The sequence below is a fragment of the Macrobrachium rosenbergii genome, chromosome 24 (assembly GCF_040412425.1).
Source record: "Macrobrachium rosenbergii isolate ZJJX-2024 chromosome 24, ASM4041242v1, whole genome shotgun sequence".
NCBI lineage: Eukaryota > Metazoa > Arthropoda > Malacostraca > Decapoda > Palaemonidae > Macrobrachium > Macrobrachium rosenbergii.
Window position 1 is genome coordinate 13,421,975 of NC_089764.1, and position 19,463 is coordinate 13,441,437.

The 19,463-nt window shown below is 36.4% G+C and overlaps 1 protein-coding gene across 9 annotated transcripts in view; it reads right to left on the reverse strand.

Moving 5' to 3' along the window:
• LOC136851874 (aspartyl/asparaginyl beta-hydroxylase-like) overlaps positions 1-19,463 on the reverse strand; it is a 164,904-nt gene that overhangs the window by 54,781 nt on the left and 90,660 nt on the right. For 4 of the 9 annotated variants that reach the window (XM_067126191.1, XM_067126192.1, XM_067126190.1 and 1 more), the window contains 2 exons: positions 10,329-11,144; positions 3,024-3,273 (listed from right to left, as the gene is read on the reverse strand). In XM_067126191.1, the coding sequence (XP_066982292.1) occupies positions 3,024-3,273; positions 10,329-11,144 (1,066 nt within the window). The remainder of the gene's footprint in view (positions 1-3,023; positions 3,274-10,328; positions 11,145-19,463) is intronic. The other 5 variants (XM_067126195.1, XM_067126194.1, XM_067126193.1 and 2 more) reach the window with 2 other exon arrangements.

Genomic DNA, 19,463 nt, shown 5'->3' on the forward strand with positions numbered 1-19,463 from the left:
TCCTTACCCACACAGGACAGGACTCAGAGGCAAACCAAGGCAATGTCTCTCAACTAAAAACTGTAAGTCCTCTATCTTCTTAACCAGTGCTCCTACTGCTCATCTACAAATGACATGACTCTTAGACACTAACTGTCATGGAGGAGGGCGCCCAGTACTGCAAAGGGAACTTTTCAATATGCAGACTAATACTCTCCATATGGTGCCCAGATGTGGGAGACTGATACTGAAGAATTGGTGCCAGTTAATCGGGAGCTGGTGCCGGTCACTTGAGAAAACCAGAGCCAGGCACTCAATTGGAAACTGGCGCTCAAGAAAGAACAACAGTGCATTCTAAAAACCTGTTTGTGAGCAGGTGATAATGTTCACAGACAGAAGTCAAGCGCTAGATAGATATTGACTCTCTGGAGTAGGCGCTGAGCATTCTTGAATTGGTGCTGGGTGCTTGGGAGTTGGTGCCGAACTTTTGGCAGTCAGTGATGAGCGTGCAGAGGTAGACAGCAGGCGCTTGGGAGTAGGCGCTGAGCATGCGGAGACTGTGACTGTTGTATGTCGCTGAGAGGAGAATCTATAGTCCATTTAAACATAATAGGAGACGTCTTGTTGTCACTACATCTCTTCAAGGGTCAGGACGCACCATGAAAAACACCTAGAACGCCTCTTGTCAGGGCTAATTTTGAGTCTGATGACAACTCGTGGACACTAAAAGGGACACCCTTCCAATGGCAGTGTGAGGGTCTTCCACTATGCAAACTGTGGGTGACAGGTTCTACCGAGGAGGTGACTTCCCACGGGCAAACCCCACCAACCTCCTTTGGACCTTCAGTATATCTTCTTCCTTCCATCTAGGAGCATCAGGGGGCGCTCTGGAGCCACTGGATGCTTGGAAGTTGCTGGGCTCTTATAAGCACTGGAAGAGTGTTCTGGAGCTAAATACTTGAACTCCATAACTAGAAGTTCAGGAGACAAGCACTATGGACTTCCAAACCGGAATCTATATCGCTAAAGCACATCCTTTTGGACGTCTTTCAATGGTTGTTCACCAAGGCCTGGGACCAGACAACAGGCTCGGCTGAGGGGGGGCTACCCGGGGGCAAAGCCCCTTGGACTCCCTTGGGCTGCAAGTATGTCTTCTTCCACGTTCAGGGGAGTAGGACAGTCACCTTTGGTCTAGGAGATCCGAAGGGCCGGATAGTCACCTCGTCCCCTACACTTCTGGCAAGATGCCTTTTCGGTGGCTGTCTGTCACAACCTGGGGCTGTAAAACAGGTTTGACTGAGGGGGGCAACTACCTGGGGGACTTTCCATCAGCCTCCATTGGACTTTCAGTATGACTTCTCCCAGGTTCAAGAGAGTATGACAGATAATCACCTCCTCCACTGCACAACACTTCACTATCACAAGGTTAACTTCTGTTAACCCATACACAAGACTGGCAAAGGCACAGGAAGGAAGCGAGGGAGCCAGGCGTGGGAGAAGATAAGAGGGCTAGTAGCCGGAGAGAAATAATTAATGTGGCAAGAGCTGGTGCTGTGCACTGGGTGCTTCCAGGTTGTAGATGGCACCAGGTGTAGCTGGGTGCCAGGCGAGCTAGTAGCTCACGACGCTAGTGAGCGCTACTGGCCACTCTGTGCCGGAGCTATTGGGCGCTCGGCACCGATTCTCGGCTGTCAATTAAGTCATTTTATTCAGAAGCCCACTGCCACCAAAATAAGTAATTTCTTTCCTTACTTCATTCTGCCCTTTTTCAGTTCTCTGCAAAGGAAAGTGTAATGCAAAGATGTTTTAATCAATTCTTTACATACCATTGTTTTGAAGTACACAAAGTACCATCACACAAACATATCTCAATTCCTATGTAACAATGTTTGAGACTTGCAGATATGTATTTGCTACCGAAAACATCAGTTCGGAAGCAAACACGATATTTACGTTATATATGCTACTTGGTAAAGGAGAGTTAATCAACTGATTCCAATTTGCTTAGCTAAATATGATAAACTTGAATCAGATCTTAACAACAAAAACAAAAAAATACTGATCCTGAATAGTTATAAGCTTGAAGGCTACTTGAAATCAGTGATAGCATTTCACCAAAATCTGATTATCCAGCCGGCGAATAATAAACAAAGCTGCTGCAGACACCCAGTGTTTACATCGAGCACGGCAGAAAGAGAATGAGATTGTCTGCTAAGTCATTCCTAGTATTCCCGTTAGTGTAGGCTAGTCACCTACGCTAAACAATCGAAGCGCTACCACGAATTTCATATTTAAGCTGCCCGCAGGTGGCAAGTATAGCTGACTAATTACTTGGTAAGCTACTTACATGAAATGAGAAGTTGATACATATCCTCAAGATAAACAAAATACCTATGTATTACTAGTGTAACCGAACAAACTAACCTAATGATAGATGCAATACAACACAATACAATACTTGACATGAAGCTCAATTATACAAATAGTCTGATGCTAACAATGCAATAAAACCATGTGCTTACATAATAATGGTGGTGCCATCCCCAGGATTCAGAAAGTATGCAGATCACAATGTAATGAAAATGATATACTGTACGTGAATAATGACCATATGACAACAAATGAGAATAAAGAAAAGATGCATAAAGAGAACACAAATAACTGAGAAAATAAAATACAAGGGCAGTCCAGGAAAAAGTCTGCTTCATGGTGAACAAAGAAAGAATGAAAACCTTTGACACTAATCACTGCAAGCCTATTAAGTGAGTCTTTCTTCTTCCTTTGAAGGTTGTCCAAGAAACACTTTGACAAATGAAATGGCATGTCGATAAGTGCTCCAAACTTAGAAGTCTACACCTTAAACAAAGGAGTTACTCTTTAGACAGGATTACACAAATACTAATGACTAACCTCTGCTACTATTGCATGTCTTTAGATGACATAAAATGTTATGCAAGTAAGACTCACAAACATAAATAAAAATGAAACTAAAAATGATATATTTCAATAATAAAGTAACTGAAATAATTCATATCCATACAAACCTCGGAAGCGCATTCGATCAATGCACTTTTCCGCTGCTAAGCGCAAAAGAGGCAGAGGCACTAAGCTGGGATCTTCATCAGCGAGATCAATGACACCTCGGTAGGTCACAATGGCTTGCTCTAATTTCGAGTTAGACTGCTCATCTTCAGCTAGGCGGTCCAAACATAAAGCCCGACCGTACAAAGCTCTTGCTGATTTTGGGTTGTTTTGGAGAATGGACCCAAAGGTAGTAAGGGCTTCTCTTAGGTTCTACAGGTCAAGTAGGGATTTTGGGGTCAAAATTCATTGAAACAAGGAAAAGTTCAGTGGATGGAGTTGTTGAAGGAAAATATGCAAGAGAGCAGAGAAGGGAAAAGTGGACAGATAAATATATCAGAACACAGGCAAAAGAATGAATAAATTATGGGTTATCAAGAAATTGTAACAACCAAAGACCAAGCAACACAGAAAATAAAAGCAATTACCCATAGGAGCATAAACAAGGTTATGGAGTAGGATGGAATATTTAAGGATTGGGAACGAAAAAGAAAAAACAGAAAAAACTTAACAGTGAAATGTGTTCATGTGTAACTTTCGGTTTCAACATCACGTATTCAGTGTCCAGCGACTGACAAAAAAATTTTTTAAAAATAAAAAAAGTAAAAAAATAAATACTGTATATATTGCAGTATTGCACATAAAACTTCTCTTTTTAATAAATAAAAACTCAATCCTCAAATATGATGCCCTTAGGTTTTGTCAATTAGAAAGAATTTCAAAAGGTTTCCATAAAGATTTCCATAATACAAACTGCATCCAACACTTTCACACCACCATGAAGCCTTAGAAATTTAAAACTGCAAACTTTTCTTATTGAGTCACAACTGGATGGCCTTCACAGAGGACTAAACTCTATGATGAAAATAGGATTTACTAAAAGTGTGAAAAATTGGCAAATAAACTGTCATGATAACCAAGATAATCAAGAAAACTCGAGACCATCAGATATAGTGAAATCTTAAAACCCCTAAGTTCCAATGTGCTTTCTTTACATGAACTTGCATGTAAGCTGCTCATACAGTAGTTTGTGTCCCTTAACTGAACCACAGCATCAACAACTTAAACAGCTGAAAGGCACTATTGAGTTATTTTCAACTGTATAGAGCTTATAATGTACATATATTTTGTGACAAACACTGTTGACAACTTTTCAATTTTCATTCACACTTGAGGTTACTTAAAGAAAAAATATTCACCAACCTCTAAAGCTATACAACCCACAGGAAACAAAAATTACAACTTGAGAGAATTTTCTGAAATCCCAAAACATTCACATGCACAGGTAACCATTTAGTGGAAAATGTATTGCAAGCCTGTTGCATGCACCGAAATATATGAGACCGAGAGAGAGAGATTAGCACGCAACAGAAAAGTAAAACATTACAACATCTGAGTTCTGGAAGATCTCTAATGTGACCTACGTGTAACCCTGCATAAACAATCTACAGTTGATTCTACTTCTACTACTACTATGATTTAGCAATACTTTCACCATTTACAGCAGGAAACCTTTTAAGAGAATATAACTTTCCTCTGTATGCTTAGCCCATGTAATTACAAAAACTTTAACTATTACAGCCCAAACCCTGACAGCTGCAACTTGTGTATTCTCCTAGCACAAAGACCTGCTGCTTTGTATAGTAACTCTGTATAGTGCTATGGTTGTGTATAATTCTAAGTTTTTCTATCAGGCCTTATCAATGGTACTGTACTTAACTAGACATCCCTGCAGTTCTACCCTGGCTCTCTTGAGATCCAGATTCCATGTTTGTGGTAAAAGTAATGCTAAATTTCTACCTGAGAATTCAGGGTGGTAATGACTATGCCTGAAACCTTGTACATCTTGAAAGGTACTGTATCCTCAAATGAATAAAACTAAAAAACTTTGAATAACAGGAAAATCTGATATTTAAAGAAAAAGCAAAAATACAAAATGATACTCATATTGGCACATTCATAGTATAAACCTGAATTCTATATGGAACCAATGATGAAAAAGGTTATACCAAAAGTTTCCACTTAAGATGAAATAAACTGACATAAAACAGAATTGTAGACTTTCAATGCACAATATTAAATAAAAAGCACCTGCTTACACCAAAAACAAAATATAAGCACCTTCAAATAATTAAAATTAACAAAAACCTTCATCAACTTGTATAAGTAACAAAAAGCACCATTCAGCAATATTCATAAATCATGAAATGCACCACAATTACCACCATAAGATATTTACAAGCAGCCAGACTGGATATATTTGACAAGGTTTACTGGCTAAGTCAAATCTAATCTACAATTTCATTTCTAAAGAAATGTACTAAAGGGCCAGAAAGAAATGGAAAAATTGTAAAAAAAAAAAAAATGTCCCCATTGGAAATTGAAGAACAGAGGAAATCATTCAGGGAAAAAAAAGGATGGAAGGATGTTAGCTGGAAGGATGAAGGAATTTAGGGACCCTAGAAAGAAAAAGTAAATATAAAGAAATAAATCAAATAGGATATACAGTATATTTATATATATCTACATCCTAAGTTCCATACTGCTAATCCCTTAAAACTCAAATATTTTTATCTGCCATGGAAAATGATGGCAGCAGCCGAATCTCACATTACTTATTCAAATGATATGGAATGTAGGATGGATTTTTCTGTCTTACTGTACAGATAAAAATAAATATGCTTGATTTCCGTCTTCACACTTTTCTTAGTTTACTTCTCAAGACAAAGTATACTCCCAAAAGTACAGCAGTCTTCATTTAAAAATATTCTTGTTTTACAATCCTAAGGCAACTTCAGTTTTGAACCCAGCCAGATCATGAAAGAAGGCTGACATAATGCAAAGAATTTGGAAGCCTACAAAACAATAAACAATCAAAGAATCAAACTTAGCGAATGGAAACATTTTACTATACTTTGGACCAATGTTGAAGCCAACCAATATTACTTTACACAGCAACTTTATTTTATCAACTTTCCAGTGATGACAAACAGGAAACCACAGTCAAAAGATTACAGAACTGAATGGGAAAGGAGGAAAGAAAGAGGATTTACATGGAACAAACAACTGCCAAATTCTGATTAAAAATTATAAAATTGGCACAAGCCAGCAAAGGTGACAAACACCAATTACCAGATGATGAGCAAAAAACATTTCTGTTGGGATGTTTCAACCAAGTACCAAAAAACATCAGTTCTTTTTTACAATAAGGCTACGGAGTGGTCTTTCCTGGCAGGATTATTGATTTAATGTCAATGCTCAAGGATAAAAGAGGACCTGTGACACTTCCTCCAAAGTACTTTGGACCACAGCCTTAATCATTCTGATTTTAATTATTGTTTTTAGAGTGAAAATAATTATTTGATTATATACTTTTATTTACAGTATTACCGGTAAATTCTCTTTACTTTCTCAATTTCATACATTATAGGCATTCAACTATGTGTTAATAGCCTTTTAGGTTCAGTCCATGCAAAATTTTGCTGATTTTCAATAATAATAATAATAATAACATATGGAAGGAGCCCTCTCTTATGCACCAGCAAAGATATAATTATTGTAGTTCCATGACTCTTTGAATGCTCCCTTTGGTGTACTAAGATCATGTAATTATCTGAGATTTACGTTACTCAATAAAGGGTATGGAGACATTTGGGAGTTTTCATCTGACTTGAGAAAGCATCACTAAAAGCCTATTGTCTAGATCAGAAATAATGGAAAAAGACCCAAAACCTCCATTTCAATGAATACTCAACGGCCTTCAAAATTATAAATGCCATCCTGTCTGTACTATTATCTTTATACAAAAGTTCAACCAGACCTCTAAATAACACTGCTAGACTTCTATTGGGCTTACCAGAAGTTTTTTTTTAAATGAGAGCTGAAAATGGAACAAAGTACACTTTAAGAAGTTAAAGTGCTAAGAGAGAAGAAACAAAACAGAACTGATGTAAAGTACAAAACAGAAAGTACTACAGCTTGGGGTGAGTGGATGCTGCAGAGACACTTTAGTACTATCTACAGTGTGCTGTTCAAGGCACAATGGAAACAGTAACCCCCTATGGAACATGTTTTCTGTGAATAGGAAACCTGGAAGCAGCATCTAAGGGAATGAACAGTAAGAGAAACTAGCACCCTAATGAGCAGTAAAAATATTTTTGCAAAACCCTTGGTGACTGTTATTATCACAAATTTCCCCAAAACCATCACTTTCATCTAGAAGCAAACCATAATATAATCACATGAATAAATACAAGGTTATAAATAAACACAAAAAGACAAAAATTACAGATGATTGGATACGGACTAGTGACTAAATATTAATCAAATACATACCCACTACACAAATTTACAGAACTGTCCAAACACAAACACTCGAGCTGCCCAAGAGCAATCCGGCCACTACTGGGTCTCATCTTTGTGAGTAACCCAACATATGAAACAAAACATAGAGGAAATCCAATTTTTTCAAAATAATATAGTGTATATGAAATGTTATGGCAATACAGTAATGTTGTGAAGAATTAAGCCATATTTTACCTACTGCAACAACTTTCGGCTGGAGCCAACATTTTTCAGGGTCCAATAATTAAGGAAAAGAAATACTTGAAGACCCTTTGACTTAAGACTGTAAATACTTTCCTACTTTCAAACAAAAACGCATAAGAATTCAGATCCTTCTTTGAAGCAGGTTTTGAAAGCATAAATGAAGAGGTACAACATATGTGATGAATTAAAAACCTTGCACGATTACAGTTTACCACCTTCTTGTGACAAAGAAACAAAACACTTAGTTTCTTGAAATTCAAAGGTCCGTCAACTCAAAAACCAATTTAGTATTAAATTACATTTCAACAATAATAACAGATATGTTGTAACATCATTTACACTTACCATCAACTAAGACCTTAGCTTAACCATCATACAACTCGAAATGTATTCCTTGCCCATAACAATAATCATATTCTGAACAAAACCATCAATTCTCCTGGAATGGGTTCTCCTGAAGAATACCAATTCTCATGCAAAAGATAAAGGGTCTTGAGTCATCAACAAATCTTTACGTCTTCCAAAGCGTGCATCAAAGTAACAAATAACTCTTCCATTGCTGCTGAAAAGCTTAAAATATCAACTTCAATGATGAAAAGGGAAAATATACTTATTTACGCAGTCATTTACATAGCTAAATTCCTCGTTGAATATAAATTTTGTCATTTCTCTGCCCAGGGTAGCTTTAAAGAGAATATGTCCAACGTTAAAAATTTTAGGTACCATATTTCAAAACAAGTAATTCAATAAATGATTACAGCGCAGTAGCAGAGATCATCAGAACATGGGGTATACTTAAGGGTCAGAACTACAGCAGCAAGTCTGAATAGTACATAACCATTTCATGTATCTATATGAAATGATTAAAATTTGTTACAGCATTTTCAAAACCTACAAGCCTTTGAGTGTGATTTCCCCATAAAGGATCGCTCTTAGCCAAAACTTAAGGAGGTTATGTCTAGAACACTGCTGTCAGTAATTATTCCTGCTTAGACTCTTCAAAACTAAAAAAATATATATATATATATATATATATATATATATATATATATATATATATATATATATATATATATATATATATATATATATATATATATATATATATATATAATATAAAAATAAGGACAACCTACTCTTCATTTTTCAATTTTCATTGTAAAATGATTAACTTTCATATTTAATGAAAACTAAGATACTATTCAGCTTATCTCATACTACAGTCCCAATTTATGATTCACTGAACATACTTCACACTCTACAGCACTGTACTTAAGTGACTCGGATGCTGATGACACTGTAACACTTTACACAAAAAGCTTTCTTTATGGCAGAACTTAAAAAAACAACTAATGAAGCCAAAAATCTTGGTATTGTCCATATGGTTTCCTATAACTACAAAGATGATAGTATCTTATGCTTCAACTTTTCTATTACTGTAAACCAATTGTAGAATACTGTCTGGCCATCAAGCATTGCATAAAACGCACAAGAAAAATTATACCAGCAACATAAAGATGATACCTCCCCTCCAAACAAGCTCTTCTATGGGAACATTTAAGCATAACCATTACCAAGAGAAGGAGAAGGCTGCACAAGACATTTTACAATGTTATGTAATACCCAGACACATACTAAATATTTCTCACGATTTAACTCAATAAAACACCACAACTAATAATGCTTAATAATCCAGCTCTGACTGAATAACCCTTTGAAGGAATAACATTTTATATCAATTCAAAAGCCATATGGATGAAAGCTAACCCCAATCTTACACTGAAATAACCAAGTACACTTACAGTGTATAAGTGTATCTCAAACCATCCAAAACAAAAATCAATGTTAGACAATACTTCTCACTTATACCACTCCAGATCCATGGGAGAAAATAGCTCTTTGGATTCAAAATAATAAACTCTGCAAAGGACTACGCCTGGCTCAATTACCTGAAAGCACTTTGGATAGAGAGAAAACCACCTTTCTCAATTTGTTTCTCAAACACATCTCCCTCCCGATCATATATTAAGGCCTGGAATGTATAAATGACCAGCAGAATAGCAAGTGATCCAGCCAACCAAGTAAATTTCAAGGGCTAACCCAGCCCCTCTGGGTGCTCAAGTACATGTGAATAAGCACTTGCTCATTCCATTCCTCAAGAAAACAGTGTGCCATATACATAAAAAATTTCCTTTGGGGGTAAGTTACTCCCAAGTTGAACTAAATTCAATATTAAGGGGTATTTGTGGTTTAATATATGAGTATAAAAAATCAAATGTGAACATAAAAGTCATATTTGTATAACTGACAAAACTATCAAAATTATCCAAGTGCTACAAATTTAGAAATCAGCTATCATGGTGGTAAAGATGGACTGATTTCAGTTCTATGTACAGAACCTGAATGTGACAGGAATATGTAGAGTCAAGGTCACTTATTCTTTCTCTTGATAACCAAATACTGTAGATAAATCAACTGTCTACCTCTGTATCAAACACAAAATGCATAGGCATGAATCCCCAGAGAGCAGATACACTTCTGTGTGGGTGTAAGTTATTCCCAGGTAAATTGAATTAGAAATGAAGTGGTCATTGTAGCTTGATATTTATGAACATAAAGCCTCTCTCTACACATATACGCACGCACACACACACAAACTACCAAATCAGGTATCTTTCATACCACCCACAGATCAAAACATTGTATGTAATTCCACTAACCTTTGATATAACTTTTTCTGCAGCATCTAATTCTTCACGAATTTCATAATCTACGTCGCTGGTTATATCTGCTTTTCCATACATACTTTTGGCATCTGCAGTCCCTTCAACAGGTGCTTCACTGTCTCCCTGTAGAGGTTGAATGTAGATGGGATCAGGGATAACTTCTTCTACAGGTACTGGCTCCCCCCCTTCTTTCTTCTCCTCCACTTCAGGGGAGGAGACAGTATCAGTTTCAGTGACAGGGGGAATTGGGATATCCTCCTCTTCCACTGCAGCTGCTTCTTCATGAGGAACTATCTGCTCCTCAATATTGTCCAAAACGTCTTCAGGAACATCATCGTCGACAGGGAACGCACGCTCCTTCTCTTCCTGCACAGGGATGGGGTGCTCTTCATTAATAGATTGTGAGGCTCCATGCAAAATTTCCATGGGAACCTCTGCTTCTGCTGAAGGTTCTCCAGCTTCTGTTCCCTCAGAAACAGCACTGACTTCAGCTACTGGTTCCAAAGCTTCAGCAGAAGGAATGGCCACAGCCTCTACTACTGGCTCAGGCTCAGCCTCTAATACTGGCTCAGGCTCAGCCTCTAATACTGGCTCAGGCTCAGCCTCTAATACTGGCTCAGGCACAGCCTCTAATATTGGCTCAGACACAGCCTCTTCTACTAACTCAGGCATGGCCTCTACCACTGGCTCAGCTGTCTCAACTGGAGCCTCTACAACAGGTGCAGAAGCAGCCTCTAATTCTGCCTCTACAGAAGGAACATCCACATCTATTTGTGCCTCAGGTTCAGCAGGTTCAGGAGTGTTCTGAGACTAGAGGAAAGCAAATTGCAAAGAAAAACTAATAAACATGCAGAATGGCAAAAGAAGTAATATTAAGCAGCAAATCAATAGCAGCTTAAAAAGTGCAACAAACTCTAAATTAAATCTTTTATTTTAAAGCATTTACCTAAGCAGGTTGTGTTTTTAAATACAAAAAAATTACTCAAATGCATTCAGTATTGCTCTACAATGTTAAAAAAATTTAAATATAAAAATTTTGTAAGGTGAAAAAAGAAGAATCAGATACTTTTTACAAAACTAGAACAATTAAGGTGTTGGAATTTCATTTCAACACTTACAAGACAACAGAGGAAGTCATTACTACTGAATATTTACAACAGAATTAAGACAAAAAATGAACAGAGAGAGAGAGAGAGAGAGAGAGAGAGAGAGAGAGAGAGAGAGAGAGAGAGAGAGAGAGAGAGAGAGAGAGAGAGAGAGCTGTAATACATTGCAATAAAAATTTTACCAATTACAAAGGCCAAAAATATAAAATCTTTAAAATCAAGCACTTAGGTAGAGTACATAGACTAATGGAAAATTTTGCTACATGTAATCTATTCTACAATAAAAATTACTGCAATCAACTTATACACTATAAAATTAAACCTGATACTTATGCAATTTGTGAGCAGCAACCAAACCATTTCAAAACCAAACAGCAGAGTGGCAGGCACATTTTGTTAGTATGGCACACAAAGCAGGCTGGTTAGTGCAAAAAAAAAAGGGGGGGGGAATGAAATACATACAAAAAGAACTTGCTAATAAAATCAACAGCCAAGTACAATAACTCAATTTAGGAGAAAATTTCATGTTTCCCATTTTCGTGGGCATATTCTTAGTAGGAAAAAAGATACATTGATTTGTAAGCCCATAAACAGCCGATTGACAGTTTAGGGTAAAATTAAGCAAAAGAAAACAGTATTATAAAAAACGACTTGTTTCAAACAGAATTACTGTAGTAAAATATTTGCTTGTGGTATTGTACATGGTTAAAGACAAGAGTAAAAAAGCTCTAGAAAATTAAAACATAAACATAATGTAAAAGCCATCCTTTCCTTGGTGAAGTGGCAAAGGATCATACAATACAATACATGCCAGTACTAATCTTGAGTTAAATAAGAACAGATAAAAAATTTAATGAGGACTGCCAAATATATAACCAACACAAATCCCTATTTTTTTTTTTAGACAAATACATCAACTCTTCATTCCTTACTAGTAACCATAAACTATTCACTCAAAGATTCAATGCACATACAGGCCCACCAAGGTTACAGATTACTGGAGGTATTTGTAGCTATGCATACAACTGTAGAATTGAAAATAACAGTAGTCCCTCTGGCATTGACCTTTTACTATATCTTCCCTAGTTTCCTTTTTCTTTGGGTAATTTTTGGGGTAACTATCTAGGGTTTATGGGGATTCATAAAAGTGGTAATAAACTTATCTTTTTAACCATCATTTCTACAAATGCTGCTCTGTTATCCTCCAGGGTGGAATAAATATAATGCAACATAATTTCTTGAGCCCCAGGAACTTTGGACAAAAAATTCTCAGCTTACCTACAGAGGAGGCAATAGTCACCAGAAACACAGAGAAGATACCATACATGATCAATGCCAGAGAGATTGCAATTGGCTATAATTCTATATAAAAAAAATGCAATTCTATGTATGCAAACTGCATATGTTGAGATGTCTTTTACATCATCCTAGCAAACCAGATTCAGGAACAAAAAATTGGCAGGAGGACATATTTTTGTGTTTATTTTCATCTGTCAAGATTATAATAATTTAGTTTTAACTTATGATTTCTTTTTATCTCTAAAATACGCTGAAAATCACATCTATGCTCTGATTATAATTTAGTTCCATTTATAGAATCAGAAGAAAATTTTCAGAATGTTCACTAATAATATGCAAAATGGGACGTCTATACAGTATTATGATCTAATCATGACAGGAACAGCCTTGGCTGCTGTATCTGCAGTTTCATTTCCTTTAATGCCTAAATAAACAGATATTCATTAGAGTTCAACATTTACACCTGTGATTCAAATAATGTTATGAAAAATTATTTATCTAATCTGAATAAGCAAGCTGTCATGACAATAAGGCCCAAGTGTTGCAATATGACTTCCAGAATCAAGGTAAACTTCAAACTTTTTTGAGATTGTGTATTTTTAATCTTTCTGATAGTAGATACAATTGCACACAGTCCTGCTGTATACATGAGGTCAAGTTTGCTAACTGGAAAGGAACTTATGAGCAGAAAGATACAGTAGCTATGCCCAAGAGTGGAAATTAGAATCTTTGATAAACTGTCAAGTATATAGCACTGTGAAATTTTAATGAATTTGTTTCATCGCATATTTTCAAAATGTTCTAGACTGTAAGCATAAATTTTTGTACAACAAATGAATAAATGTCCAAAGATAATCCATTACCTAAGGAGGAATGGTTATATCTAGATTTACATAACACTGAACTGTACCTAAACTCACCCATACACCCATAAAATATGCTAAAATACAGAACTTTGGTAAAATTGCAGTTTAATAAAAGTAAAATGAAATTCTTCATATAAACACATCTAACATAATTAGTCTCCACTCACAGTGCTGAATTCCCCACACACATAGTCTCAGTGTTTGAGGAGGTGAAAAGCTTGAAAATCAAACACCAAGTGATAGAATGCACATTTGCTGACCTCATTCTTTTATGTAAAACTTATTAAACAGCCAGAACAAGGGGGCTGGGAGGAAGGCACTTTATTATGATTGTTCCATGGAAAACCCATCAATCATAAAAGGAGAGAAATGATCCCAGCGATCACAAAATTGTGAACAGAAAAGGTTGGGGGCCAAATGTACACCTGAAAGTGAAGCAATGGTTTGCATCAGGAATACTTCATGAAACAGAGATTAAGATGAAGAAAAACATAAAGGAAAATGTATAGTCTTCCACTAGAGGTAATGCATGACCTGCTATGACCAACGGTCCCAATAAGTAATCACCTACATGGAAGAAGCCAAAAGGGCCCTGATTTTCTAAATTCACTCTCATTTGCAATGCTTCCTCCTCAGATACCTCAGAATAGGCTTGAAAATTAACATGATGGAGCTAGTGTGAATTTGCACCTTTGACAAGAGCCCCCACTGCTGATTTGTCGAAAAAAAAAAAAAAAAGCCTAAAATCTCTTACTCAAAAGCCTTAGTCTAGGTACATATGTCCACTGCCAGACAGCAAACAGATTGATTCTGTGCCTTTGTGGTTCTTCAGGTAAATGAGGGTCAGGGCATTGTCTGCCATCATTCTCATGACTCTTCCTTGCAAGGAGGAAATTAAAGCTTGAAAGTTTTAACCTCTAAAAGGTTCGAGTTGTTCTTTGTCAGAATATTACTATGTACCTATTACCTATTGGTCTAGCAAAGATGGACCTTCAACCTTAATTTGAATCTAGAAGAGATCGACCCCCAACCTTAATTTGAATCTAGAAGAGACAGACCCCAAACTTTAATTTGAATCTAGAAGAGATGGACCCTCAACCTTGATTTGAGTATAGCAGAGATGAACCCCATTCTTGATTTGAAAGCCTGAAAAGAGAAAAAAATCTGGGGCTTTCAGGACAAGAGGAACCAACACCAATAAATGAGTTTGATCCTGCCATTACCACAAGTCTGTCAGCACCCATTCTGCTGCCATTTCAAAGCAACTTTCTGGTGACTTTCACCTAGATGACCATGTCAGTTTTAGTTGCAGACCTCAAATGGCAACAGCTGTATGGAACAAGCTTTTCTTGAGAAGCTAGATGTTCTAAAAGGAACTGTCACAGCATGGCTGGAGAACTCTCGAGTCACTGGAATTGCTAAATAAGTGACATCAACCTTAAAAGTCAGTCTTGAGATGTGTACATCAAGCGTATCAGAGTGTCATTTCCATGCCTACTTTCATCACCCAAGTGGAAAGTACAAGACTGAGCTTTACCTCATTTATTTGTAAACTTATGAGATGATTCATATTACAAAGGCAATTTTCATCTCTTCTCAAAGATGCTGTTGATTCTGCAATTACAAGCCAGTTATCCAGACAAAAGAACATAACACAAAACTGATAAATACTTCCCTTGCAGATGAAGCAAAAATATTTCCTGGACTGACTGGTGAATGAGCAAGTAAAAATAAGCGTCCATCACACCTATCATGGCAATGAAGTCCCCCTTCCTGATGGCCTGTCTCACTGATGCCTTCACTTCCATTCTCTAAAGAGTTTGGTATAAAACCTTGTTTAATGGGAAAAGGTTGATAATTAGATGCCAGTCACAAACTGCCCCACCTCACCTGGAAGAAATGACTGTGGGAAGCTGACAAACTCATCTTTTGGCTCCTCCTCTAGCCAGCAACTTCCATGGCAGAACAGAAGTAACCATCATCACAGAAAGAGAAATTTGTTCCTGCTTGGCTTTCTGCCAAGCAGGAACAAATGAAGCACAACAGATTTCCACGACAGAACAGAAGTAACCATCATCACAGAAAGAGAAATTTGTTCCTGCTTTGTAAGTCCAACGGCATAATGGAAGTCACAATATCCAAAGCAGGAGTGAAAATAAAAGCAGCAGCAATAACAAAAGGCATCAGCATAAAATCTACTGGAACTGTCAAGGCCAGGGCCATTGCAAGTGATGCAAAAGGTCTGGGGATAATTGCTGAAGCAACAAACAAACTCAACTAACCAAAAGCTCTAGGTAGTGGTAACAAAATAGTACTGTAGTAGCAAATACAACAAAGGGATGAAGCATGGATACTAAAGAAGCAATAAAGTGCTCAAGACATTCCTGCATTACACTCAACACTGAGTTACAGATATGCTATGGAAAGTAAGTCAAATCTAGACAAACAGCTACAGGTGCTTGACCAACGTGAGGGGTGTAGTGTTGGTAAAATGATAGTACTTGTACTGGGTTGTGGTTCAGACACAAATGGAGCTTTTGGATGACAATGGCACTGGAAAACCCAGCACTGAAAGGGCAGGAATGATAGAAGCATGTGTTACAAGGGCAGCAATCCAAGCAACATGAAGAGCAGTTAGGAAGTGAAAAGGCAAAAGGTGGAGAGATAGGAGGCTTTGGAGCTGCAGGTGAGAAGCACTGGTCTAGACAGCCATTTCCAGGGAATCACAGCCACACTTGGAGGTCTGGTGAGCAAACTTGCTGAGCAGCAGTAAGGAAAAGAGCATCACTAAAAGAAATCTTCTCCTTTACTCTGACTCTCAAGAGTAAAGCTTTGAGTGTTGACAGCAGCAAAGAATACTGATGCAGAAGACGCAGACAGATATGTAGCAGCATGTGTCTTTTTGACTGATAGGACTGCCTTTAGAAGAAGATCCACTGATCTTCTGACCAAGAATGACAGTTTTATTAAACCCCATGAGTCAGCAATGATCATGTCAAAATTATTTGGTGCCTCGAAATTTCAATAACATTTGCAATATTCAAATTGCCTGTATGGGTCATAAAAGATACTATGATAACTCTTAAGGTAATACTCAAATCGTAACTTAGTGGAGGGATAGAATAACAGTCATCCATAAAATTTCAAGAGGGAAGGCACTACATCTCCATGTCCCAGTATACTGGATAGTATATATATATATATATATATATATTAGTTGTCCATAAATATACTCAGGAACAGTACAAAAAAATTGTAGAAACAACATTATAAAATCTGATAAAATTGGCTGGTATTTTTAAGTGTTTCGACAAAGAAGCCCCACTTAAGGTTGCAAACATTCACTTTCAACTTCCTGTGATAGATACAGGAAATTCTTTTAAGAATTTTTTTTATACGTTAAATTGCATATCTTTGTCTTTCCACTGAGGTTTTTCTTAACTGGCCAACCTTAAAGTTTGCCGAGTCTTGAGGTTTTATCAATGTATATTTAGCCCATCTTGTGAGGGTTACAACAATGAAATTAATACATATCAATCAGAGAATGAAAGAACGCCAAACAAAATGAACTATCGCTTACCTAATGAGAGACAAAGAGCAAGGAAAGGTATTTAACCAGAGCAATGCTAAAGGTGGTTGTCTGGCCAAGATATCAACCAAAAAATGTAATAAAGATTAACAAAAAGGAAAGGCCAAATTACAGACAGCAACAAAAGAGTTATTGACAAATTATTACAAAACAAAAATATCTCAGTAATGAAATGAAATTTTGTCAATCTTCAAAATTTGGCTAGCTGGAGGCTCTAATTGCCCTTGCATTCCACAATGAAAGACAAAAAAATGTGGCCAGCTTTCTCTGTACCAACAGGTCACAGGTGTGAATGGGAATGTTGTCACTCAGTGGTTGATTTTCTAGATATTCTTCTTCTATCCTCAAGACTTCTGAACTTATAAGTCAGGAATTCATCACTGTGAATTAAGACAAATTATGATCGATGGGTTTGTTATGAAACAGCATTACAATATTCTCAAATCAGGTTAATTCGTGGATTTTTTGAATAATTCTGAAATTAACTGAAAGAGGTCTTGACCTATGCTAAACACTTGAATTCTTCAAAGGTGTTCACTCTCATAAAAAAACTTAACTTTTCACCAAAGATTCACTCTAATCTCTTCAAAGCCAATAACCATAATTTTCTTACCATGCTTATGTTAACAGTCTTGACAGCAGTCTACAGTATTCTTCCTAGGTTTGAAAGTATAAGAAACTAAACATGTTTATACTATGTGATCCTATGCCACTTTAGTTGATAACATATAACACATGCTAGATTTCAGCAATATCTTATGGGAAGAAAAAGCAACACATATTCAAAAGCACAAATAGGAAAAAAGTTCATAATGATAACACACACAAAACCAAATCATCACTCAATAAGAAAGGAAGAAGACAATACAAAAATAAAAAAAAAACCCAAAGACCAATTCCTTACCTATGAACCATCGAATCATGATAGGGCAGCTGTAAATCTTAAATTTTGTGCATGCATACGCAATGGGTTAATAAGCAGATTATTTTTTGCATAAGCATACTCTATGGGTTAATAAGCATAAGATGTACTTGCATACATGTGAAAACTAAACCTTGTGACAAAAACAATAATTATTCCAATTCCAGAAAAAAATTACCTATTCCCTTATTTGCTATTCAATTGTCAACAATAATTTTAAAATTACCTATTCCCTTATTTATAATTCAATTGCTAACAATAATCTTAACTTATAAAAAGTGTTACCCATGAGGCTGAATACAGTAACGTCATTAACTTCTACATCATAAGGTAGACGATACTTTTCTAAGTCCATCATCATCTAAGTTTATGTAAGCAAAAGGAGAAAAACCCTACTAGAAATATTATTCAGATTTTTTAAAACTCATTGTGAATAAAATAAAAAATAGTTTTACTCCTAAAAACAGTAAATTACTGATTTAAAAACTTGTTAACATGAGGCAATGCCTTCTTCCAAGAGGCACTGGTATCTCAGAGAAGTGTAAGACATGTTTATTTTATGAATAACCTTTCTGCTAATTATGCAGTCTACAGTACTTATAAGGAAAAAGTTGTAGTATATTACTATTCAAGTTATGAGTACTTTTATATACCCTACCATGATGATGATGATGCTGATTAAAAAAATTTCTTTATGTCCAACTATCATTTCCAAAACCTGCTTATAATTATGATGGAAAATATCACTTACTACCTAAAGTGGGAACACTTCTCTAAATAAAGTGAATTGCAAATGAAACTGTCATTCATCCATTCACTATTCTTAATGAAAGACTAATAAAGGAAGTATGCAAGTTGTAAAAAAAACTGAATAACCTCATACTGTTTACTAAACAATTCGCCATATTATCATACTTCCATATGTTCTTTACACTTGGCAAAAATTGTATAATTCAAAGAAAATTTGTGGAGACAGGATCCTACATAAAATGCCCACAAATCTCGTATATCTAACTTATAAAAACAACCTGTATACAGCACACGTTACATTATTTTTGTTTCATAGCAGATCCCTTATTAATAAATAGTCTACATTCACGGTCCAGACCCATCAATTCCTCTTAAATGAAAATAATACCCGGCCTATACCACTGCACGAGGGTGGGTCACTAAGGTCTACTCCAACTCTTAAGTGTTATTCGTTCATACGTCTTACATAGTGCTAAGTTGGTATGGAATGTTACAGAGAAGTTTATGGGTGCTTCTTCTTGGTTAAGGGGCCTATGACCAGTTGACAGTATGAAGACGGTAAAAATTTAAGTAACTACTGTCTTTTATTCTAAATCG